The sequence below is a fragment of the Acinonyx jubatus genome, chromosome B4 (genome assembly GCF_027475565.1).
Source record: "Acinonyx jubatus isolate Ajub_Pintada_27869175 chromosome B4, VMU_Ajub_asm_v1.0, whole genome shotgun sequence".
Lineage (NCBI taxonomy): Eukaryota > Metazoa > Chordata > Mammalia > Carnivora > Felidae > Acinonyx > Acinonyx jubatus.
In genome coordinates, this window is record NC_069387.1 from 57,309,998 (window position 1) to 57,336,104 (window position 26,107).

At 33.3% G+C, this 26,107-nt stretch overlaps 1 protein-coding gene across 4 annotated transcripts in view; it reads right to left on the minus strand.

Moving 5' to 3' along the window:
* Nucleotides 1-152: 152 nt before the first annotated feature.
* The window catches only part of KRAS (KRAS proto-oncogene, GTPase), a 40,125-nt gene continuing 14,170 nt past the window's right edge, over nucleotides 153-26,107 (minus strand). For 2 of the 4 annotated variants that reach the window (XM_027035763.2, XM_053226024.1), the window contains exons 3-6: nucleotides 18,070-18,248; nucleotides 16,409-16,568; nucleotides 9,317-9,440; nucleotides 153-4,603 (exon numbers count right to left, since the gene is read on the minus strand). In XM_027035763.2, the coding sequence (XP_026891564.1) occupies nucleotides 9,321-9,440; nucleotides 16,409-16,568; nucleotides 18,070-18,248 (459 nt within the window). In that variant the 3' untranslated portion in view covers nucleotides 153-4,603; nucleotides 9,317-9,320. Of the gene's footprint in view, nucleotides 4,604-9,234; nucleotides 9,236-9,316; nucleotides 9,441-16,408; nucleotides 16,569-18,069; nucleotides 18,249-26,107 lie in introns of all 4 variants that reach the window. The other 2 variants (XM_027035766.2, XM_027035764.2) reach the window with 2 other exon arrangements.

The window sequence follows — 26,107 nt, forward strand, 5'->3', positions numbered from 1 at the left end:
TGTTCTGTATCAACTGTGGGGCAAATGTTTCAAATTCCATCAAGAAGTACACACTGAAGCTGCAAAAGATTCACTAATATTCACTAATATTACTGTTCTGTATCAACTGGGGGGCAAATGTTTCAAATTCCATCAAGAAGTACACACTGTCGTAGTCACCATAACTATTTTTATTACATTACAATAATTAGGAGCAGTACAGTTCATGACAAAAATATTACAAATTTCAGATCACTTCACAGCACATACTCCTATAAACATTTAAAAGTTAATTTTAATTAAAAGAGTGGTCATTTTTAAATTTAATGTTTGATATGACCAACATTCCTAGGTCAGCGCAACCAAATGATGGAAAACAACTGGATCACACTGCATATGTCCCACAAAAAAAAAGCACAATGTACAAAATGTGCATGTTTCAGTTTACACTATACAAAAATAGTTAAAATACATTCCAGGTAAACATGTTACATTAAGAAATAGTACTAGTAAGAAATTGGCACTCAAAGGAAAAATGCAAAAGTATTTTCAACATGAAAACACAAGACAGTGGAATTGGAAACTTTTGGATAAAACATTACATAACCCATTTAGCTCTGTGGGGAGGGGGACCCTCTGTAATTGACATTTCTGCAAGTGAAAACTTTGTTTTTTCCTAAATTCATATAAATTGCCTATCATCATCCCAAACAGGCACTTAAAACTATTAAACGAAAACAATTACTAACCTAGTTATGACTATTCTTCAAGAACTCATGTAAATGTATCTTTAGGAAGAAATAATTTTCATTTTCTGAAGGAATTTACAACTACCAGTTGTATGCTGTTCAATTTCTCAATGCAGATTTCATGCTACCCAATACCAACAGAAATTATTAAATATAAATTCAGTTTTAAAGTAACTGATTTTTTTAAAAAACCATTAATACAGAGTTACCAAGAAATTATTATTTTTTGACAATGGAAATGACAGTTTTTATTGCCTACCAGAAAAACTGAATGTGTATATATATCGTTTAGAAGAAAATGGTTAGAAGAAAAAAAAAAAATCACCGGAATACAAATGAGATGAACTTGTGCAAACTGCAACTGAACATGCCTCACAAAGTTTCTATATATTAGGACAAAATTGTGCAATGGTGGCAAAGATTTTGATAACCTAGAAGTTAGGTTCTAAATTCCTATGCAGTGTGACTCAGTTAAAATAGAGCCTAGAATTCCTAATTGGAAATATTCACTGAAATTATACTACATACTTCTGCTACGTTCTTCCACAAACATGTTAATGTCTAAGACTATGTAATTTAGCAACATTTTTCAACTTCAACAAGGATTTTTATCTTTAAGGCCGTAATAATTACATAAATTTATTTCTAGAATTATGGCTCCCCTTTTAAAATCCCTACAAAAACAAACCTTGTGTCAAACCATTCAAAATTCACATAATAAAGGATAATTACCACTGCCTAAAAAAAGTTGCCCAGCTACATCAAAAAATTCAAGAGTCCTAAAAATCCCTCAGTTAAGCACTGCAATTCCTGAAATATGGCCATTTCTTTCTCTTGTGTAGAAACAAGAGGAAGTACTATAAAGTCTTAACACCCTATCTAGATAATGTTCCATAAACCTGTAATTTAGCACAGCATTTCAGAAACTGGACTGATTTTTACACAGAAATTTCTTTTTCTGTGAATTAGCTCAAGCATCTGTTTATTCATACCCAGATAAATAAAACTATTTTTAAATTCAATTATTTAATTTTAAGTCTATTTTAATTATTATACAAAGAGACCAACTAGAATAATACACACTTGGGAATTTTAATGTTATTATCTGACATATGATTTAATATGTACTATAAGTTGTCCCAAGAGAATCACATAATTATCCCAAATAAAAAACAATATATAGTCAAGTTTACTCCTTTAAAATAATGAAGTAAAGTGATTTATGTAAAGTAGCTTGATTAAACAGCTTTACTGGAATCAGAGAAAACAATTATTTTAGAACTGGAAGAAACCTTAGAGACCATATCCCTTCTTTGCAAAACTAAAATATGCATTATGTTATCTCTGGGTCATGTGCCAAATGCCTCACTAAGATATTACAGACCACTCTAAAATATCAGCACTACTTAAGGATAGGGATCATGTCCCTTTTTAGGGGATATTGTAATATCCCCAGTGCCTTGTGCAGTACCTGGCATCTAGTAGGCACTCAAAATAGTTGTTGAATAAATGAATTCTGCTAAAAAGTAAGCCTTGTGAATTAAATTTTAAGGTATTTTTCATTGTAAGATTTTGCTTATCAAAATAATGGAATGTATCACTGTTACCAGGGCTAGTCCTAATTTTAGATTATCTAAGGACATCTTTCAGTACTACCTTTATCAAATTCTTCCACTGGATAGGGTTCTGTCTATTCATAGCAGGTATGAAAATTCCTACTTAGTCACTAATGGACCGGGTAGCAAAGAGATGATGTTCAAAAGGATCAAAGTTAAATTGCTATATAGCTACCATCTAAAAATTAGCTATTAGGTCCATCTCACTATAGTATCTGTCAGATTATGTTAGGCCTGACTAATGTGACTTGATGGGAAGCCTTCACAGAGATATCCAAAGCAGCAATAAATCTTGAGGTTAGAGGAATCAAAAGTATTAAAAGGAAAGCATCAAGTCATGGGGCATGTAGAAGGGTAGGCAGGCAAGATGACACTAATGTGGGGGAGTACTGATACTGATACTGGAGAGCAGATACTCAAAAATAAACTTCACCTCTTGCACAACTTTGCCTAAGACTGGCACTGAAGATAACACAGGTAAAAAGTTACAGATTGTGCTGAGATTGACAAATAGGTATTCCTTATGTAAACTGAATGTAAATCACCTAGCTGTAATGCTAGATATAGCCTCTGAGATGACTTCTTTTAACATAGAAGAAATGGATAGTAAGTGATTTGCCCAAAATTGAATTGTAAAAGACACGTAACTAGAATCTAAGTCACCTTCCTCCTAGCCCAGTGATATTTTCACCTCAACACACCATCTTACTTCAGATACTTAAAAATACATCTTAAACGCATTGAAAGAATCATGTTATTAGTTTATTTTTTAAGCATTATATATTCTTAAATATGGACCATACTTGTAAAGTGTTTATGAAATGTTACTTTAGCCAGTGTTGAGAACTAGCCAATACTAGAGATTTTGAAACTTTTTCACTTCATTGTTTAAAAAAAATTAAAGTCTTGCCACCCCCAACCCCAAAATCTCATTTAAAATAATGTTTTTTAAAAAGTTCTGTTGTTTTTTTTAAAAGTGATGTTCCTGATCTGTCAGAGGACCACCACATAGTGAGAATGTAACTTATCCAAACTCTGCTAGTCCCTACCTTTGACCACCCAATGCATGAGCACACTGGGAGGCCACAGGGATGCAGTCCATACCATGAAACTCTTAATGAAGCTCAAAGGTTCACACAAGGCCTGGCCTTGCAGTCTTGGTCTCTTTAACATCTACTAAAGCTAACTGGCCCAAATAATCTTTAATGTCACTACCAAAATTAAAACTATTTTCTAAGACTGAAGTTCAACAAAAGATTTAAAGTTATGCTAAGAAAGAGCAATCTGACACAGGGAGACTATATTTAATTCCTATGGGAATTTTTTATACATGTTAAAATTTTTTCAATTATTACAAAAATTTAGTAGCATGTAAATATAGCCCCAAAATGGTTGCTATAATCCTCATCACATACTGGGTCTGCCTTAACAGGAAAAGCTATTCAGAGTATTATAGGAATTTATCTAATACAGAAAGTAAATGCCTTTTAATATTTTCCATTGCCTTGTATTTTTTTCCTTTTTTTCCCTTTTTATAGAAAAAATATAATATTTTGGGGAGCGTGACTATGACAAATAGCAGTGAAAAGATGGAGAAACCTTTATGAACAGTGTAACTTTACATTCATTAAGGGTGACTGAAACTATAGGACATTAATACCTACAAGATGAATCTACAAGAAGCCCATAAATTCATGTTCCCTCAATGTTTCAGTAAAACAAATCATGAAATCTCAACTGAAGTTATAATTAGTAATTAATCCATGTATGTGACTACATGAAACACAGAATAGGGATGATTCGAAAGTTTCATTAATTTGTTTCACACCAAAGTTCACAATTGGTAAGAAAAATAGGAAGTAATCAACTGCATGCACCAAAAACCCCAAGACAGAAATCTCAGGTATTCAGTTTCTTTTTCACAGGCATTGCTAGTTCAAAAACCAAAACTCAGGGAATACTGGCACTTAGAGGAAAAAAAGTTTCCACTGTCATTTAAAATAAGCATTCAAGATAAAAGCTAACAGGTTGGATGGAGCAGAAAATTAGGTAATGCTAAAACAAATGCTAATAATTTAGTGTAATGTACAAAAATTACCACTTTTACTTAAGTATGCCTTAAGAAAAAAGTACAAATTGTATTTACATAATTATACACTTTGTCTTTGACTTCTTTTTCTTCTTTTTACCATCTTTGCTCATCTTTTCTTTATGTTTTCGAATTTCTCGAACTAATGTATAGAAGGCATCGTCAACACCCTGAAACACATAACAAATATTAAAATGTGAATATATATAATGGATTGAGGTATAGAGGTAACAGAAAGGATATACTACTACTGGAGACATTAATACTGAGAAAGAATAAGGACACTTTACATTTCTCTTTAGACAAAGACTTTTAGGATTTTTTTTTTTTAAGACTTTTAGGATTCTTAAATGTTTTCTTCATGAGTATTTCGTCAACATTATAAATAGGAACACTGATTTTCACAAAAGGCAAAGAAAAGCAGTGGTACAGAATCTTACATAAGCTGAACAAGTACCTTTTTCCCAGAACTTACTTTGCTACTTATTTTTTCATATTGACACACTTCTGTCACCAAATCCCAGTGCATTTCTGCATGTGTTTTTATGTGTGTGAAAATGCATTTACACTTAATTATCTCTGAGTTTCTACATGTTAGATATAAGACCTGCAACTATGTACCACTATCATAAATACTGACAGCAACAATATTTGAGCTCTGGGTTCAATACTTACTCAAATCCGTTAGATTTAAATAATCCCCAAGAAATAAACAGTATTCAAATATACTTACAGTTTTGAAAATAACATATATTAAGGCATTAGTTTCAATTCATATACTTAACATATAAAAAAGAAATTTGAATTGACCCCAAAGATAAGACACAATACTTTGAAACATGTAATACCTCTGACTTGTAGAGAAATGAGCTCAATCACTTAAACGGTGGTATAGTTATCAATTTGGAGGAAATTCTCTTTTATTTATTATTGTTTTACTTTCTGTTTAATTAATATATTACATATTCAAAAGTTTGCCATATAAAGCCAAATGCTGAATTTCCATTTAGTCATTTTGGTAAATCTATTCCTGATCAAAGCAAGGTATATAAATAAATAATGGCTGAAAGTGATTTCAAGTAGAATAATTTTCAACCTAATAATTCATAAAGTGAAAAATGGCACTCTCAAAGTGGTAGATTTTAACCCTGCAATTACTGAAATTATACAATTATAGAAATCAATTCCTGTTATGACCCCATTAAAAAACAAGCTAAATATAAAAGCAAAATTAAAAAATAAAAAAGTATGATCCTCTATGTACTTTAAAATCTGTGAGTAGTAATTCTTTTTAAAAAGCTGCTAACCTACTGATGCTTTCAGAGACACTAGAGGGAGTCCTAGGAACAAATACTCAGCAAATAAAGTTATATAAATCAAGACACTTTAAATATAATGAAAACTGAATTTTTATTCATTTTAACCACTTCTGTTGAATATTCATATAAACACATTCATATAAGTTATTTATTTCTTGAAAATAAATTTAAACTTTAAAAATTTATCAGCGATATGATTTCTCCTTTACTACACTACAAAAATCTTCTACAATTAATATTTCAAAATAGTAAAATTAATTCAGGGCATTTTCATTTAAGTTACACTTAACTAATTTTCATAACAGATCTAAAAGAAAAATATTATATTTTTGAAGAAGTAAACACAGGGGCACCTGGGTGGCTTGGTCAGTTGGGTGTCCGACTCTCAATTTTGGCTCAGGTTATGATCTCACAGTTCGTGGGATTGAGCCCTGCATAGGGCTCTGTGCTGACAGTGTGGAGCCTGCTTGGGATTCTCTCTCTCCCTCTCTCTCTCTGCCCCTCCCACACATACACTTTCTCTCAAAATAAATAAATAAACTTAAAAAAAAAAAGTAAACACAGAGCAGGAATGAGAGGCTTGGTGAAGGTTTAAATAAGTAGTTATAGGATGAAAACCAGAATTATTTGGCACCTAAATGGCTTAGTGTGTTGAGCTACCAACTCTTGATTTCAGCTCAAGAGTGGGGCTGAGCCCCACGTTCAGCTCCATGCTGAGTGTGGAGCCTGCTTTAGATTCTCTCTCCCTCTGCCCCTCTTCCCCACTCAAAAATGAAAATAAATAAACAAAATTAAAAAAAAAAAAAAAACCCACCAGAATTATCACATGAACAGCAATGAAAAGTCCAGGGGAAAAAGTCTCCAATAAAACCCCTAAATTGCACTTAATGATGTTCCCCACTTGCTGAAATCATTCATTACTGGCACAACATATGCTTTTCCTTCACCCAAAGGAGAGGAAAAGTGATAAAATATAACTTATCAGCAATACAATCAAGGCTTAATATATGTAAATCTTTATGCTAACCTTCTTAACACACAAAATGCAAAAGCTTCCAACGATGTAATAAAGAACCATTATTTTATAATTCACCAACCCTTGACTAATTTATAATCATAAATGGTTATGAATGGTATGGAATCTTAAAAGAGGATCTAATCCAATTCCCCTACCCTTCACAAATTCCCTTTTATCACATATGCTTATGTAGCCTACTCCATTTCAACTACTTTTACAATGAAGAAAAATGTCAATGGTACTAAAACAGTGAAGCAGATAATGGATAACAGATGGATATAGAGAAGACACATTCTAAGTTAAAAACAATACTCAAGTATTTAGGGGACAATGAAAACAGAATGTGATAACATTACCATCTTCTAAGATTCTGACAAATAGTTTAGGTTAATATTGCACTCTTTCTTAATACTGAACTCTTATGTAACTTATTAAAATTGAATAATTGCAATGATTAAGGAAAGGTTACAATTAATCAAAATGGACACTGAATTCCTTTTTTCCATATGGGAACTAGTCATTTTTATACACACATATATAAAGACAAAAAATTATCCCAGTAATTTTGTTTAAACCCATCCATTTTAGGGGCACCTGGGTGGCTCAGTCGGTTAAGCGTCCGACTTCGGCTCAGGTCCTGATCTTGCAGTACGTGAGTTCGAGCCCTGCGTCGGGCTCTGTGCTGATAGCTCAGAACCTGGAGCCTGCTTCTGATTCTGTGTCTCCCTCTCTCTCTGACCCTCCCACCATTCATGCTCTGTCTCTCTCTGTCTCAAAAATAAACCCATTCGTTTTAGGACTGAGAAAAACAAATTTGTATATATTTATTACTGTCAAATTAATTTTGTAAAAATATTTTTATTTAAAATTTTAAGTATTACCAAGTACACCTTTAAATAAAATGATATCCACGCCCACTGAAAAAAGCAAGGATTCAATTCATCATGCCCACTAATTATTTGACATTTACACTACAGAGTCACAAATTAGAAATCTTGGAAAAGTATATGCCTCCATCTTTGTTTTAAATAAAAATTAAAGTATAAAACTTACTTTATTCTAAATAGCTCTACTTTTAAAAAAAGTTTTCAAATTGCATTGCAATGTTAAATTTTGCCACAATTTCTAAATTAAGATATTGCTCTATACAATGATACTCAAAGAATATTAAGAGTTCATAAATCTCAATAAAAATTAATGCCAGTCATGCTTTATTTCTTCTGAGTTTAGCAGATTAGTATACCATGTGTCTTTTGGGACTGAGTCTATTATTCAAATGTACGTTTTATGCTTTTGGGAGATACACTATTTTAGAACTCAAATCAATATAATAAAAACTACTGAGTGAAATATTTTTTGATCAAGACCAAATTTAATATGGGCTGGTTTAGAAAGGAAACTGAGAAATTCCACTCAGTAAATCCAAATGGGCAGCTACTGTATACGTAAATATGTATATACATAACTTAACGTTGTTAAATTATGGTCCTGCAAAGATTAAAAATACATGATTCTGGCTAAGATTCTACTGTTTGGGAATCAAACATAAAAGAGGTTATTTCAATTTAACATGCAAGCGTGTAACAGTTAAGAACAGTATATTGGATATTATGCCCATTTAAGGCTATAAAGATTCTTGGATAGTAGAGAATCGTGAAAAAAGTGTTAGCTAATTAATATGACTATGGATAAGGATACGGGCATTCCAAACAAGAGCAACTCAAGGAAAGGTAAGGAATAACATGGTATTTTTTTTACATAGGACAAAACAAACAAAAAACCCTTCAGGCAAGGAGTTTTTAGGAATAAGGCCGAAGGTTAGAGGGGTAGGAAGATGTTACAGACATATATGTATAAACTGCTATGAAGTTTGAGATTTTATTCCATACGTAACAGGAAGTCAGTGACTGGACTTAAAGAAAAGACAATGACATTTCTTTTAAGTGTATCTCTTTGAATACACCGTGAATAAAGGCAGGAACAGGTAAACCAAATAAGTTATAACAGTCCCACCAAGAAATGATAGGGGCCTGAACTAATGATGTAATAAAAGTTGGAATGTAACATCAAAGGAAATTGTGGCTGCCTCCAAATGGGGGTGCAAAAGAGGAATATAAGAGTCATCCCAAGACTTTACCCAGATTTCTTACTTGGGTAAAACAGTGATAGTGGTGCCACCAAGTTAGAGAACACAGGCAGAACAAGTATTTGCTTGCAGAATGTCCAAAAGAAAGAATACACTATAAGAGTGGGCCCTTCCCCACCTTCTGGGCCACTCTACCTTACTACTCTTTACAGTTTCTTTTTTTTTCTTCCTCTCTAGACCCAATGACAAATGTAGTATACAGCTATCAAAACTACATCAATTATAATTAATACACATTAGATTAAAAATAAGTGTAGTAATGATCGAAACAAACTACCAATTTCTTATCTTTCAATGCTGCCAATCCGAACCCCACACCCTAGGTAGTTCTAAAGTGGTTGCTACTTTGTTACCTCTGAAAGACATCTGGTTTCTGCCAAAATTAATATGCCGAACTTACCAGATTACATTACAATGCATTTTTTAATTTTCACACAGCCAGGAGTCTTTTCTTCTTTGTTGATTTTTTTCAATCTGTACTGTCGGATCTCTCTCACCAATGTATAAAAAGCATCCTCCACTCTCTGCATTGTAAAACACAACTTCTTTAAAGTCTGTTTCATTGGTAATTGTAATTTACTGGGACAGCCTTGTGCAAGAAGTTTGAAATTATGACCTTTACTTGAGAATTTCTTTTTAAAACAGACATCAGATTATTTAAAAAAAAAAGTGGGGATGCAGTTTTAAAATATGGGCTTGAATCCTGGTTTGTTCTTTAAAATCATTTTTGTTTTGTAATGGAATTGGAATTTTTTAAAACAATTTAAATTAGTTATTAGGGGAGATCAGGAAAAACCTAGGACCTATATTAGTATTTGTGTATCAACTAATATAATTGTTATAGTTTGCTAGTCATGGAATTAATCAAAGCTTAAACTGAAGTTAGATTTAAATTATTTAACTTAGGAAAAACAAGCATCCCTGCCTCTCTCACCCCTGCCCTATGTGAGGAAGGAGAAAAATGGTACAGAAGAGATATTTAAACACACACACACACACACCTCAAAATAAAGTTGGGTCAAGGGACTGGAATCTTGAGTTCTATCTTCAATTAAAACACTGTCCAGACCATTTCTAGGGTCCACAAGTGGATCGGAGATTGGGACTTTTGTAGCTACATTATTTAAATAAAAATGCTACATGAGGGCCATATACCATAATATGAAAACATCACAAATTGTTTAAAGTACACACACAGAATAGTAACAGTGCAGTTTGTTTCCTTATTAGAAAGAAGTCTTAAAAATAATTTTTAGAGCACTATCCAATTATATTGGTTTCATACCTTCCATTCTAATTTAAATACTCTACAGGGACAAAAGGGATTTCTGCTTAAGGCTACAGTGATAAAGCTATGACAACAAATCATGTATGGCCATATGGAGGCCAACAAAGTTTTTAATGTCTTTTCCAGTCCAGAAAAGTAAGCAGTAGCCAAAGGGGACAGAGTATTCAGTTAACTGTACTCCTAGTTTATCTAGAAAAACATACCACCAGAGTTGAAGCTTACATCTAAAAGATATACACAAATACTAATCCCCATGCAGTGCAAATTTAACTTAAAAGATTAGTATTTGTGTTTATTATTCTAAAAGAAAATGAAGTATTTAGAAAGACTGGTATATTTTACTACACATTTAATTTTAAGCTTAATCTGTTTTTACTTTAAAAATTACTCACTAAGGGGGATTGGCCTATTTGAACTCTCTGGGATTGGTAACATCAGTCTTTCTATGAACCAAATGTGACAAGATGAACCCAGTACCTAGAAAGCTAATACATATCAAAAATATGATTTATAGTTTTAAGTTCAATCACACACAAAGAATTGGCCATTTAAATATTAACTGAAGTAAACCAACAACTAAGGCTTAATTTTTGCATGCAGAAGTTATCACACATTCATTGCCTATACTAGTTAAGGGAAAAAAAAAGACACCAATTCTTTAGGGTATATTAATTTTTATAAATCACAAGAATATATATTAAGCACTGCTTCAGTAGAGTTCAATAATTTACCTTTAAAGTAAAACTTTAAAATTGGTAAGATTAAGTTTTGTTAAGAAAGAGGCATTTAAATTTGCTGTTTATATATTAAAATGTACATCTCAAGTTATTTATCCCAGGCAGTGACATATTTCTATTCAGCTATCTAATACAAAAATCATTACAGCCCAAGAAAATTTGCATCTCTTTTTAAGTGGAATCAATTTACTCAACTAGCTAGCTAAGTCAACTACAAAATAAAAATCTCCAACTGTTTTCTGAAATTATTAAATATGTTGGTACTTTATAAATTAGATAGCCACTTGTGCCTGTATACAAATTTTTAAAAATTTTATATTTATCATTCTCAAGAGGGTGTATTTTTACTTTTTAAGTCCTTAAAAATTATCTATTAGAAATTCTCATTAAATAAGATAAATAACTTAAGGCATTAAAATGACTTGTAAAATATGTAAACTGTAAAGTATGAGCTGGCATTTAAGATATTTTCATAAATGATTCTCTTCGAGTTCAAAAATCAATGCAAGAAATTAAAATATAGACATATACACATAAAAATAAAACAAACCAGGTAAAAGCTCATATTTTTTAAGAATAAACTTTTACTTCTGTTTAAAAAAAGTTACAAAGTCAATAGAAAAGTAGTAAAAAAAAGTGCTGGGGAGGGTAGGGGACAGGGTTTTGGTCTCCTACTAATTTAACAGAAGCAAGTTTTGATTGTAACTTATTTCTAAAATCATTTTGAACGTGTCTTACTTTTCAAGTGTGCACATTCCCATCACCAGTACAGGATATATGATTTTTGTTTCCAGCAATGCAGAGAGAGAACTGGAGGCCAATAATTAAAAAGAAGAGATTTCTACCCACCACCAAGAATTCAGTATTAGGGCCTCAGTGGCTAAGATTATTAATAGTGAGAAATAGTTATTCCAGAGTGACTCTGTTCACTTTTATTTTTACTAATACAAAATTATATTAAATTTTAAAGAGTCAGTTATTTTCTCAGACTTAAATTACTTCTCATTTCTTAATAATATGCCTTAGAATCATACTGACATCAAGAGAACATTATTTATCCTTGTGTGTACCTTAAACCACTGGCACTAGCAAAGAACACTGGTTTCATATCCCAAAATGTGTAGCTAATTTTTAAAGACAAAGTGTAGCTGAATCAGATGTCCGATATCCACTGTGGCTAGCTGCTATAAGCTCTTAACTGGCACCCAATGATTTATTCTTAAAAATATGGCTCATTGCCACACATACTTACTAAACTTTCAGAACTGAAAATATTTATGTAAAACAGAGTGTACAATATGTGTAATTTTTTCTTAAATCAAGAGATTTGACAATAACTTCAGCTCAGCTATTATCTGAAAACACACCTGTGAGATTAAGGAAATAAGTGTATTCCACACCAGAAGTGGAACTGTCAACACACAGGATCACTCTATATCCTGGTGCCTATAATGCTTTCACTGAGCGATTTCATTTTACCCAAGTTCCTGCTGAGTGGCTTATTATCAGCAAAAATTCTTGCAAACACTTTCAAGGAAATAACACTTCAAGTACTCTCAGTATAGACAGATGCAAGACTACTAGTTTTATTGGTGGACAGGCATGGGAGAAACTAGATGTATCCTAAAAAACAATTCTGTATTGCTTATTTTTCAAGAAACCTTGCTAAACTATAGTCCATCTCAGGTACTACTGAAATGCAGCAAAACCACTACATAGGAGGTTATGCATGGAGCACAGTAGGTGCTCAGTAACTATTTTATTTTTAACTTGTAAAAAGTTAAAGTTCAAGATATTTATCTCACGTACACAAACTCAACTACAAACTATTAAAGAGAAATATGCCACATAAGGAGTTCCTTATTTGGTTTGCTTTAAAACAATTTGGTCAAAAGTTTTCTTTAATGGAGGTCTTCTCACAACTAATTTTAAGTATCTAGAAATTAACAACAAAAGCCAGAAATTAATCACTCAACATTTTTAAGTTTGTAAAACTAATTTTCCCGTTATACTCAATTGAGACCTCCAGAAAGCAAAAAAGCTGAATCAGGAGTAGCAGATATGCTAAGAATTCTGCTTCTGTCATCCACTTTACTGAATACTCCCCAATTCTGATTTTAGCAGACTGGAAAACACACATCTGATTACCATGGTGTCAATGTTTTGGTTTCAACAGTCTTTGCAACACTGCATCTACTGCCCAATGAGGCCAGAAAAATCTGGCAATTACTAAACTACCCAGATAAATGTGAACTAGGGGTAGCAGTATTTATATACTAGGAACATAGGGACCACATAAAGCATACTAGCAGAAAATAAAAATTACGCTGGCCTTTCAGATGTAGACGAAAATATTGTAAAAAAAATATATAGAATTCATTATATTCTAGCCTATATGATGGGTTTTTTAAATTACAAAGTAATTTATTTCATAAGATACACAGTCTGCAATCCTGTCTTAAAAAGTACTAGAGTAAAACTCCTATTTCCCTTTCACAGAATATGTAAGTTTTATTTTAAAATTACTAATGTTAGCCTGTAAATTTCAAGTCAAAAGTCTGACCTAACTTCTAGCATCTAATCAAACAATACAGTTCCCCAGAGAATCAGGGATCAGCACACTACAGCCCGCAAGCCAAATGCAGCCATAGCCTATTTCTTGTACTGGCCACAGCTAAGAATTATTTTTGCATTTTTAAAGGGTTATAAGAAAAAAAATTGCAACAGATACCACTTGTGGCCTCCAAAGCTTAAAATAACTTATCTAGTCCTTCTAAATGAATGTCTTATTCCTATTAACTTGACTTATAATTGTTTGGTGTTTGTGTTTTAGGTTCATGCTCAAGACTAAAACTTAGGGCATGAAACAAATAGCTGCTGATAAAATGCAACAAGAGTATATGTAATTATTTTGTTCAAACAGCAAATAAATAATAGCAGATGAGTAACAAAACACTCTGCAGAAAACAGGGATTCAAATTTTCACAGAAACTGGAAATATAAATTTTTAAAAATTTCATATATTTTATAACCTCCACAATTACTTGGAATAGCTCTTTAAAGTCTTTCAAAAGCATGCAAATATCAAATTAATTTCAGCAGAGGAAGATTAATAAATTTTTGAAAGGCAAATCAACAAGTCCATGAAATAAAAAGAAGTCAAAGATCAGAAACTAAAATATCTAAGTTATAGTTTAGCAACATAAATTATATAAAGATATGATAGGTTATAAATATACGAAAAGTTGAATGTTAGAGGAAATAAAGTACTACAAGTATGCCTTTGTATTACTCTGTATTTTAATTAGACAATCTCTATATAAATATCTACAAAGCAAATTTAAATTAATCCACTTCCATATCATATATACTACATTCACCTTCCCTACCTCCCCCCATAAGAAAACTTATAAAAAAAACCTACAAATCTACTTTAAAAGGAATCCAGGTAATTTTCGGATTAATTATGAATGCTGTGGTCTAGCAAAGCATTAACATCAAACACTAAGAACAAACTAGTACTTCTTAGGTAGTAACCATACATGACACACAGCTAAAAGGCTCTTATCATTGAGAAGCAGAGGGCAACATTGTTGAAATAACAAGACGACTCCCTTTTACCGTGTTCTGTGTTGTCGCCTACCCCAAGTGTGGTCCACATACCAAATATCAGCATCACCTGAGAGCCTGTTAGAAATGCAGGATCACAGGTCCCAACCTGAACCCACGGATTAGAATCTGGATTTGAATAAGAAGCCCGGTCAATTCATATGCATTATTAAAGGATGAGTAGCCCTGCTCTATTTGCAAACCTTTATAACATTAGGCAATAATCTCAGATTTTTTTTTTTTGTAAAATGTGAACTAAAATATTAACTAATGTTGTCTAAAAAGTATCTTTTAAAAGTTACAAATAATGCAAGTTAATAAAATGTTAATGGTATGGTTTAGTAGTAGGCAGTATGTTTACAAACGTTTTCAATAACATTCCTTCAATTTTACCTTTGCAAAATACGTTTTTTGAGTACTTCCTCTATAAGGGAAATCAAGAAGTCTGGTTAGAGAAGATCAGTAAAAAGAAGACAGAAACCAAACTCTTCCCAGTCTTTGGGACCCGAGAATAGATTTGAATGAAATCTTAACTCCTCTGAAATAAAGTGAAGTGCTATATACCAACTTCTTTCTTGAACCTATAAGTCAGGTTTTAGAATGAGATATTTACACTATAATCAAACCACAGAAATTCAGCTTTTAATCCTCCCAAAAAACTTAAAATAGAATTCATTGTTTTTTCAGTGTGTATAAATTTGTACAGCCATGAAGCAGTACATAAGCTTTTCCACTAGGGAAACGACATACACACTAGCTGAATAATGGTTTACTTGAAAATATTTACACCTTTACAAAATTGAGTGAAAGTTTTCCAATACCTGTTTTTATAAGTTTAACCTGTTTTATATGTAATGAGTTGTTCATCAATTTTCTTAACGCCTAGCATTACAGAAGTTAAATTCCACAAAACTGTTTTTCTGGGTTCACAGATACATGTAACGAGCAAAACCCAAAATAAACGTTTGTCTTGTATGGAACATAAATTGATCAATTTCTCAGTATATGAAAATTATATTCCATCATATCCTTATGTATTCCTTTCTAGAATTTTTTTTCTGTATGTTAAACTCTCATTTCACACAAATAGGTTACATAATGTACCTGAAATTATTTTATTTCACTTAGAGAAAAAGTTACTTTTAAAAATGAAGATAATTTTTGAAAAAATTCAGGGTCAATCTGGCATTAATTTTTGTCAGAGCAACAGAGCAAATGAATAACTGAGAATTTCCATTTACTTTCTAAATATCCATCCTCTTGCTTTAATAAAAACTTTCTCCAAAAATAAATATATCCTTAAAAAAAAGTCTACAGAAGTAAAATTCTTCAAAGACAACAAAATTTAATCTAGAAACACATGACCTAATACTCTTCAAAACACTTCTAAAATAGGAAACTCAGTATTTGTTCCCCTGTTCTTTGACTTTATAAATATAACAGTTAAAAAAAATTCCCACATTTCTTGAATGCTGAATGTAAGATGTGCTGAGTTTAAGAGAAATGTTCAATGTGGAAAGAAACCAAAGCCAAAAGTAATACCATGGACACTGGATTAAGAAATGCTGCCCTTTCATACCCTTAAAAGAACATTTACCAAGAAAACATTGTTGGTTTTTTTTCCTATTTTAGCATAATGGAAAGAAAAAACTAAATTATATTAAATAATATAACAGTTATGCTATCAGGCATGTACATTTATCAATGCTCTTGCCCTCCTGCCCTCAAAATGATGTTACTAGAATATACGTTAGCAAATTATGATTAATGATTAAAATTATCTGATATAGTTTGCAGAGAATAGATACTGATTACTATATTGATTACTATATTACATATTGATTACAATTTCACTTACCTGTCTTGTCTTTGCTGATGTTTCAATAAAAGGAATTCCATAACTTCTTGCTAAGTCCTGAGCCTGTTTCGTATCTACTGTTCTAGAAGGCAAATCACATTTATTTCCTACTAGGACCATAGGTACATCTTCAGAGTCTTTAACTCTTTTTATTTGTTCTCTGGGGAGGAAAAAAAAAGTTACAGTGGAGACATTAGTAACAAAAAAAAAATCTTTCAAAAATTGTCCATAATTTTCTTATAAAATATGGCTGAAAGAAGACATTTAATGTAATTCCTAGTTTCCACCACACCAAATTTTCCTTGCTTCTTCATCTAGTTATTTTTTTTCTCCATTTTAAACAGAGAATTTCTGTGTCTCTTAAAAGATAAAATATCCAGAAATATAGGAAAACTACAATCTAATAGGTTCAAACGCAGATAGGTCACAATGATAAAACAGAAAATATTGAAAAATTTTAAGCCAAAAAAGTGCTATACCTAATTTTTAAAATTATAACCTTAGAAACATATCCTGTATATGTTATTAAATGTGTATGTACAGAATTTAAAATGTTTATACAAAAACATAAATTACGATACTGACCTAATTGTCACATACCTTTCTCAAAAAAGAGACCACCAAGGTGGAAAGGTTCTGATTTCTACGTGGACAACATTGATGTTACTATACTGTTTATTCTGTTAAAAGTCCTTCTAAGGTTTTTTGTTTTTTCTTTCCCAAGAAGATGTGCATAAACTTTAAATTTGGGGTAAAATTATATTCCTTCACAATTTTGGGTTAATTTCAAAGATACAGCATGGAGGAAGAAGCAAGACAACAGAGTTAGAACTGGTTCAGATTCCCAGTTCCTCTACTCATTAGCTAAGTAAACTTTATAGCTTAACAAACATATTGACACCTATTTACTATTCTACAAAAACATTGTCACCCACTCAAATTTCTTTTTCTCTATTACCAGACTACAAGGAAAACATGCTGTAAGAAATGTATTAGGTAAAATGTTAAACCTCATAACTGGGCTAACTCACTGTTATAAAACATAGCTAATGAATGGGATGTTTAATATGCACTTTTTTGAAAACTGGACATCCTCAAAGCAATAGAATATAAACTATATTTAATGCAATGATTCTTTTAAAGAAGTCAATTTTATGCAGATTTGTCAGATTCTTTATGAAGTGTAATTTTTCTAGTATTTTAATCTTTCACTGCTTCAGTTTGTTTTTCTTAACTATCTAAAGCCAATGTTTATCCAATTACAAGAAATTCTACACCAAATATACTCAATTATTTTTAAGGCTATTTGAGTGGTACCACCTCAATTACCTTTTCGTATTTTTGTTGATGGTTTTCATTTTTATCATGGCTCTACCTTAAGGCCCTGTGACCCTAGTGTACAGTGATTAAGAGCACAGGTTTTGAAGTCAAACAAGCCTAAGTTTCAATTCCAGCACTGCCATCTACGCAATCTGGAACAAGTTACTCAACTGCTCTAATCCTCAAGAACTTCATTTGTAAAACAGGGATATAATGCCTACCTCATTATTATTTTAAAATTCAAATTAGATAATTAGCGGATGGTAGTCAGCAAAGACTCAGGAAATGAAGGATATAAATAATTACTCCTCAATGTCATTTTATTATCAATTTAAACCCACCTATAGTGGTGAATATCTTCAAATGATTTAGTATTATTTATGGCAAATACACAAAGAAAGCCCTCCCCAGTCCTCATGTACTGGTCCCTCATTGCACTGTACTCCTCTTGACCTGCTGTGTCGAGAATATCCAAGAGACAGGTTTCTCCATCAATTACTACTTGTTTCCTGTAGGAATCCTGAGAAGGGAGAAACACAGTCTGGATTATTATGGTGCACCTTTTACTTTTAAAAAGGTGTTATGCACAACTCAACAACAAAAAGACAACCCAATTCAAAACTGGGCAAAGGGCCCTTCTTCCTCAGAAGAATATACATCAATGGCCGTTACACACATGAAAAGACGCTCAACACATCATTATGGAAATGCAAATCAAAACCACAAGGAGCTACCATTTCACACCCATTAGGATGGCTATTATTTTTTTTAACTTTATTTATTTTCAGAGAAAGAGCATGAGCAGGGGAGGGGCAAAGAGAGAGGGAGAAAGAGAATCCTAAGCAGGCTCCACACTGTCAGCGAACAGCCTGATGTGGGGTTTGATCCCATGAACCAAACCGTGAGATCAAGACCTGAGCCAAAATCAAGAGTTAGTACCACCCAGGATGGTTATTATTTAAAAAAAACAAAAAAAAAAAAAAAAAAAAAAAAGGAAAACAAGTGTTAGCAAGGATGTGGAGAAACTGGAAACTTTATACATTGCTGGTAGGAATGGAAAATGGTGAAGCCACTGTGGAAAATAGTTTGGCAGTTCCTCAACAAGTTTAACAGAATTACCATATGATCCATCAATTCTGCTTCTACATATATAACCAAAAGAATTAAAGCAGGAAATCAAACAGATACTTGTATGCCAATGTTCATCACAGCATTATTTACAATAGCCAAAACGTAGAATATATACACAGTGGAATTTTATTCAGCCATAAAAAGAAATGAAATTCTGACATATGTTACAATATAAAAGAAACTTGCAAAACACTGTGTTAAGTGAAATAAGCCACACAAAAAGGCAAATATCTATGATTCCACTTACATGAGATACCTAAAATAGGTAAAGTCACAGAGACAAAGAGTAGAATAGAGGTTATACCAGACACGGAGAGAGGGAATTTTATTGTTTAATGGGCACAGAGTCTCAGTTTGGGATGATGAAAAACTTCTGGAAACAGAGCTAAATGGCTGCTCAACATTGTGAATTTACTTAATGACACTGAATTGTACATTCAAGAATGGCTGCAATGATATATAAAATATATATTATATATAAGATACATACACCATACCACAATTTAAAAAAAAGATTTATAAAAAAGTGTTATACAGAGATTCAACAATGCAAGTATTCATATTATTAACAAAATGACCCGAATATTCTATTATTTTTTTTTAATGTTTATTTTTGAGAGTGAGAGAGAGAGAGAGAGAAACAGGACAGAGTGTGAACGGGAGAGGGGCAGCGAGAGAGGGAGACACAGAATTCGAAGCAGGCTCCAGGCTCTGAGCTGTCAGCACAGAGCCCAACGCGGGGCTCAAACTCACAAACCGCGAGAGCATGACCTGAGCTGAAGTCGGATGCTTAACTGACTGAGCCACCCAGGTGCCCCCCCCACCAATGCTCTATTAAAGAAAATAACTATTACAGAAATGGGAGAGCTCTACCAACTCTGTTATTCAGGATGATTTAGAATGGCAAAAAAAATCAATTTACAAATAATTGTCACGCATTTATTTACTTAACAGTCAAAAGAATACATTAAGAGCAAGGTCAGTACTGAGGATTTTGAGGCACTTATCCATTTCTGAAATCCTGGAAATATCCACTATGATAACTCTAGAGAGCATGACTGCTTTATCTGCAAATTCTGTGGGGCCTCTATTAAAAGGGGCATCAAGAAAGGGAGGGAGAAAGATGAATATCTTAAAGAGATTTTGCAACTCTAAGACTGAATAAAGGAAAGGGAGTAGATAACATTATAGAATATTAAAATGAAAATTTTATTTTCCTCTGACTTTTGATTAATACTTAAGACTTCATGTACTTTCTGCCAAAATAGGACTAAAAAAAAAAGGGAAAGGGACGGTGCAAGGTGAAGTCATGGAATAAGAGGGAGGGCTGAAAATGGGTATAAAGTGTAAACCAAGGACTTATTGTTTCTTATTGTTCCACATGTGGGCTATAGTATTAAAGTGCCCTTAGTTCATGAATTACTACATAGACCATTCTATCATTAAAGAAAAAGAATGGTCATTAAAAATCATGTTTTTGGTAAAATATTTGAAAATTCTTTATAGAACACAAAGATATATATGTGTAGCATGATCCCAAATATACGAATATATCTATATGCATGTATCTGTATGTATTATTTTAAAACTGGTGATATATACACCAAAATGTTAAAAGGCTACGTTTTTGATAAAGAAATACCTATCTTTTTTTTTGGTACTAGATGCTACATTAAACATATTCCTTTCTATGACTTAATTTTTTCTTAATGCATTGAAATCTTTTTTTTTAAGTTTATTTGTTTATTTTGAGAGAGAGAGAAAGAGACAGTACGAGTGGGGGAGGGCAGAGAGAAAGAGGGTGAGAGAGAATCCCAAGCAGGCTCCATGCTGTTAGTGGGGCTCATGAACCGTGAGATCATGACCTGAGCTGAAAAACCAAGAGTCAGATGCTTAACCAGATGAGGCACCCCTATGACTTTTAATTTAAAATTTTTTTTAATGTTTATTTATTTTTGAGAGAGACAGACAGTGAGCAGGGGAAGGGCAGAGAAAGAGGGAGACACAGAATCCAAAACAGGCTCTAGGCTCTGAGCTGCCAGCAGAGCCTGACGCGGGGCTCAAACTCACGAACCGTGAGATCATGACCTGAGCTGAAGTTGGACGCCCAACCAACTGAGCCACCCAGGCACCCCCAACCTTTTTTGTTTTTTAATTTTTTTTTCCCTATGACTTTCAATTTTAAAAGTGTGAAAGACTACCATATTAGACTATGATGTCATGGTTATCTTTTAAAGTAACTATATTTTCCAAATTGTCTATAATAAAATGAATTATCTCTTCAGAGAGAAAAAAAGGAGGGGAATCGATTTTTTTTTAATGTTTTTTTTTTAAATTTATTTTTGACAGAGAGAGAGAGAGAGACAGAGCATGAGTGGGGGAGGGTCAGAGAGAGAGGGAGACACAGAATCCGAAACAGGCTCCAGGCTCCAAGCTGTCAGCACAGAGCCCGACGCGGGGCTCGAACCGACGGACCGCGAGATCATGACCTGAGACAAAGTCGGACGCTCAACCGACTGAGCCACCCAGGCGCCACCCCCCTTTTTTTTTTAAATGTTTATTTTTGAGAGACAGAGAGCATGAGCAGGAGAGGAACAGAGAGAGGGGGAGACAGAGAATCCAAAGCAGGCTCCAGGCTCTGAGCTGTCAGGACAAAGCCTGACATGGGGCTCGAACCCACAAACTGTGAGATCATAACGTAAGCTGATGGACACTTAACTGACTAAGCCACCCAGGTGCCCAGGATGGGTACTGATTTTCTAAAAAAGAAGCTTCTTACTAAAGATTTGAACATCTGGTTGGATTTTTAAAGCCTATTCCCTTAACTAAGTACTTGAAAGAACTCCTGTATATTATAAATTGAAAACCAGTATTTTTGAAATGTGATGGAAGAGCAGGAATTGAGAGTAAAGTACAGTGTCTTAGTCAATCCGTTCGTTACCCAGGTGTAGCTACAGATGAAAGACTTTCCTTACCTATTGCTATCACCTCACATTCTTCACTTACCAATTCTAACTTAGGTTAACCTTAGAGCTGAAAGTTTACTTAGTCTTCACATCTAAAAATTTCTACCAATAATAAAGTTAAGGACCATAGTCTTCTGGAGCCACCAAAATCTGTACCTAATGTTTGGCTGGGGGATTACTCACCATCTGTCCACATAGAATTCCTCCAAGATGTACCTCAGTGATTCCCATGTATAAATTTTTTAAACATTTTGCATTTTTGATGAATACTCCATCAAAGGGACCGAGAAACTGGAAAAGCAGTCCCTATTTACTCATGTATTTCATTCCCATTATCTTTTCCCTTCTAAACCCTAACAAAATTGCCAGCAAAGTTAGGAGTCACATTTAGTTACTGAAAAAAGTAATCTACAACCTACTTATGTGCAATGGAGTAGAATATCCTGATTAGGAATAATAGATTTAGGTTAGAAATTCAGTATTTCCAAAGCTAATTTTAACTACAGTCATCCTTAGAAGTGCAATCAGTCACTGAGCTATATAAAAAGGCAGTGCAACTTGGCAGAAGCTTAAGAACAAAGTGTTAAATGATGAAGTATACAAAGCAGAAAGCAAGCAAAAATGATATATAAATACTCAAGATTTTGTTCTAACTTCAGGTTAGCCATAAGAAAAGAAATATATGGAGGTAGAAAAAATTTACATCAATGAAGACTCTTTCCCAAGATTAGAGTCTAAGGGTTCAGCAAACTACTGGCCCACAGGCCAAATTCTGCCCACCTGTTTTTTCATGGCCCACCAGCTAAGAATAGTTTTTATGCTTTTAAATGGTTATTAAAAAAAAAAAAAAAAAGCAAAGATTATGCAACAAAGACCAATGTGACCCTTTAGAGAAAAGTTTACCAACCCCTGCTCTAAGCTAATAAAATAACTTCACAAATCTGAAGTATTCTCAACTAATATTATTTGTTCTTTTCATCTATTAAAAAAAAAATCACCACTTTGTAAAAGTACAAGTTATCAAAGCCTAACCAATTTAAAAACATAGGTTCTATAATGAAACCAGTTAAGAATGAAGCAAGAAAAAGATCAAGACTTTACTTTTTTCAAAATTTTTACTTTTTTTTTAAGTTTTATTTATTTATTTTGAGAGAGAGAAAGAACATGCAGGAGCAGGGCGAGGGCAGACAAAGAGGGAAAGAGAGAATCCCAAGCAGGCTCTGCGCTATCAGCACAGAGCCTGATGAGGGGCTCGATCCCAAGAACTACGAGATCATGACCTAAGCCAAAACCAAGAGCCAGATGCTTAACCAACTGAGCCACCCTGGCACCCCTACTTTTTTGTTTTTAAAGTAAGCTCTATGTCCAGTGTGGGGCTCAAACTCATGGTCCTGCTGAGATCAAGGGTCCCATGCTCTACCAACTGAGCCAGCCAGGTGCCAGAAGACTTTACATTTTTCATGGGTATTATTTCCAGCCTTTCAAAGAGAATAAACTTTCATATCAGGTACATAGGTTACTAACATCCTTTGCAAATGAGGATAAAGCCACTTAAATTAATTCAACATAATAAAATAAACGAAAGTTATTCCATAAATTTCCCTTCACTCCTGGCCAAAGTGCTATTTTTTAATTTACTGAAATATTAAATGAAATCTACCATGCCGGAAAAAGTTAATCGTAGATAGTAGTTAATCGTAGTTATCTGGCGATAACAATAAACAGGCACAATCCTTTTGGAAAGCAATTACGATATTTACCAAGAGCTATACAAATGTTCACAGCCTTTGACAAAATAATACCCCTTCTGGTAAATGCGCTAAGGAAAAAGGGTTTATTTATTTATTTTTTAATGACAGTGAAAATAGACATATACCTAAAATGGCATCCTAAGATGTCTTACAAAGAAAGATTACATAGGCATTTAATACTGACTCACAACCTTATGCCATTTATCTGTTTTCAAAATATACTTCAAATCCAAGCATCGACCACCACCACTACCATCCCCTTAGTCCATGACAACTATTTGGTCTCATGCAATTTCTTACAACTGCTTCCTAGCAGGGATCCCTATTGTTACTCTTAAGATATGTTCTCCACAGAGCAGCTAGTGATCGTTTTTAAATGTCAGCTAAATCATGTCACTCGCTTGCTTAAAGTCTTCTAATAGCATCCCTTCCTTTTTATTTTTTTAAATTTTTTTTTCAACATTTTTTATTTATTTTTGGGACAGAGAGAGACAGAGCATGAACGGGGGAGGGGCAGAGAGAGAGGGAAACACAGAATCGGAAACAGGCTCCAGGCCCTGAGCCATCAGCCCAGAGCCTGACGCGGGGCTCGAACTCACGGACCGCGAGATGGTGACCTGGCTGAAGTCGGACGCTTAACCGACTGCGCCATTCAGGCGCCCGCATCCCTTCCTTTTTAAAAATAAAATCCAAAGGGCTTACCACTTCTTCAGCACCTCTGTATTTCCTTCACAGCATGTATTATAATTTGTAACTATGTTTTTTTTGTTGTTGTTTAATTGTTTAATTACTATCTATATACCATCCATAATGGTTGGGGCACACATCTGCTCTGCTCACCACTATACACCTCATGTGTAAAGTCTTGAATACAGTGGGTAATCAGTACTGTCTGTTAAATAAATGAATGAATCCATTCAATGTAAATAAATGCACACACTATAACACAGTCTTCTACAAATAAGCACAAGTTTAAGATACTGTAAGTTATATTAGAACAATGAAGTTGTAAATTTTAAAATTATATCAAGACTCTTAATAAATGTATTCAAGCAACTTTCATATAATATGAAAGCTTTAATGTAAAAATACAAACAAAACAATATATAAGAAAGATTTAAAAACATTTATGGGAGGGAAGAGAGTAAGACTACAGAGATCACAGGGGCCTTTAACTGTATTAAGTTTTGTATCTTGAAAAAGAAAAAGGATCTACACCAAATGTGGCAGAATGTTAAGATATGTAAAAGCTGGTTGGTGCATACATTGTGTTCAGTATCAAATTTTCCATACAACATTAAGAGTGTACCAGCTTCATCATCACTCACTAACAATAGATTTTATACTTTTATTTTTCTTTAAATTTCTGTCCGTTTATTAAGCTAAAAATTCTTACTGTTTTAATATCCATTTCTTTGAGGACTAATAATGTTATATAGGATTTTTTCATATTTCCATATTTACTCCCATCACATGTGTCCTTTGCCCACTTGGAATTTTCATCTTTTTTTTTGCACTGACTTGTATAATTTTTTAAAAGTGTTTTCAAGTTTGTTAAAACACCTTTAAATGCTGTTTTATGCATAGAAATTTATCTGTAGAACCATTAGAGGAATTTGAGAATTAAGACTAAATCATTCAAGATGAGATAAACTCATGGACCAAGACATCACTTTGTCAATTTTCTATTATAATTAATAGTAACCAAGTTACTCAGTATGTTCACCTTTTAACACACTCAATTTAGTTTTCCAACTCAGGCAGTGAACCCCTGACATGGGAAGACACCATAGTAAACAACAACAAAACAGTATTCAGATACTGTGATAAGCATATTATAATCATTAACCCATTTAATCTCCTTCTTCATGCTGCTGATTCCATCAGATGCTCTTGTAAACATGAACAGGACTGCTGAAAATGTGAGCTAAAGTATTATTTGGGGATTTACTTTTGAAAAAAATTTTTTTTAACCTTTATTTATTTTTGAGACAGAGAGAGACAGAGCATGAATGGGGGAGGGTCAGAGAGAGGGAGACACAGAATCTGAAACAGGCTCCAGGCTCTGAGCTGTCAGCACAGAGCCCGACGTGGGGCTCGAACCCACAGACCGCGAGATCATGACCTGAGCTGAAGTCGGACGCTTAACCGACTGAGCCGCCCAGGCGCCCCTTGAAATGTTTAATAAGGTTTTCTTAATGCATTAAGTACCATAAGTACTTTTCACATACTACTAAAATAACATCTATAGGAAAAAATGAGAAACTCACTTTTACTCCTTTAATGCTCAAGTATTTTGCTACTCTTCCAAAAGATTATTTACATCCATCATAGAATAATGTGGTCCACACTACTGGTTATAAGCCATCAAAGATTGTTATAGAAAGCTAGTTCTCAAAGACAGCTAAAATCCTGTATAACTGCCTAGTACGTTGGAATTATAGTAGGGGAGAAACATGGAATTTGAGAGATACAAACACAGGCTTATGAGCTCATTCCCACCTACCCACTTGATTCTCTCTTGCATCATA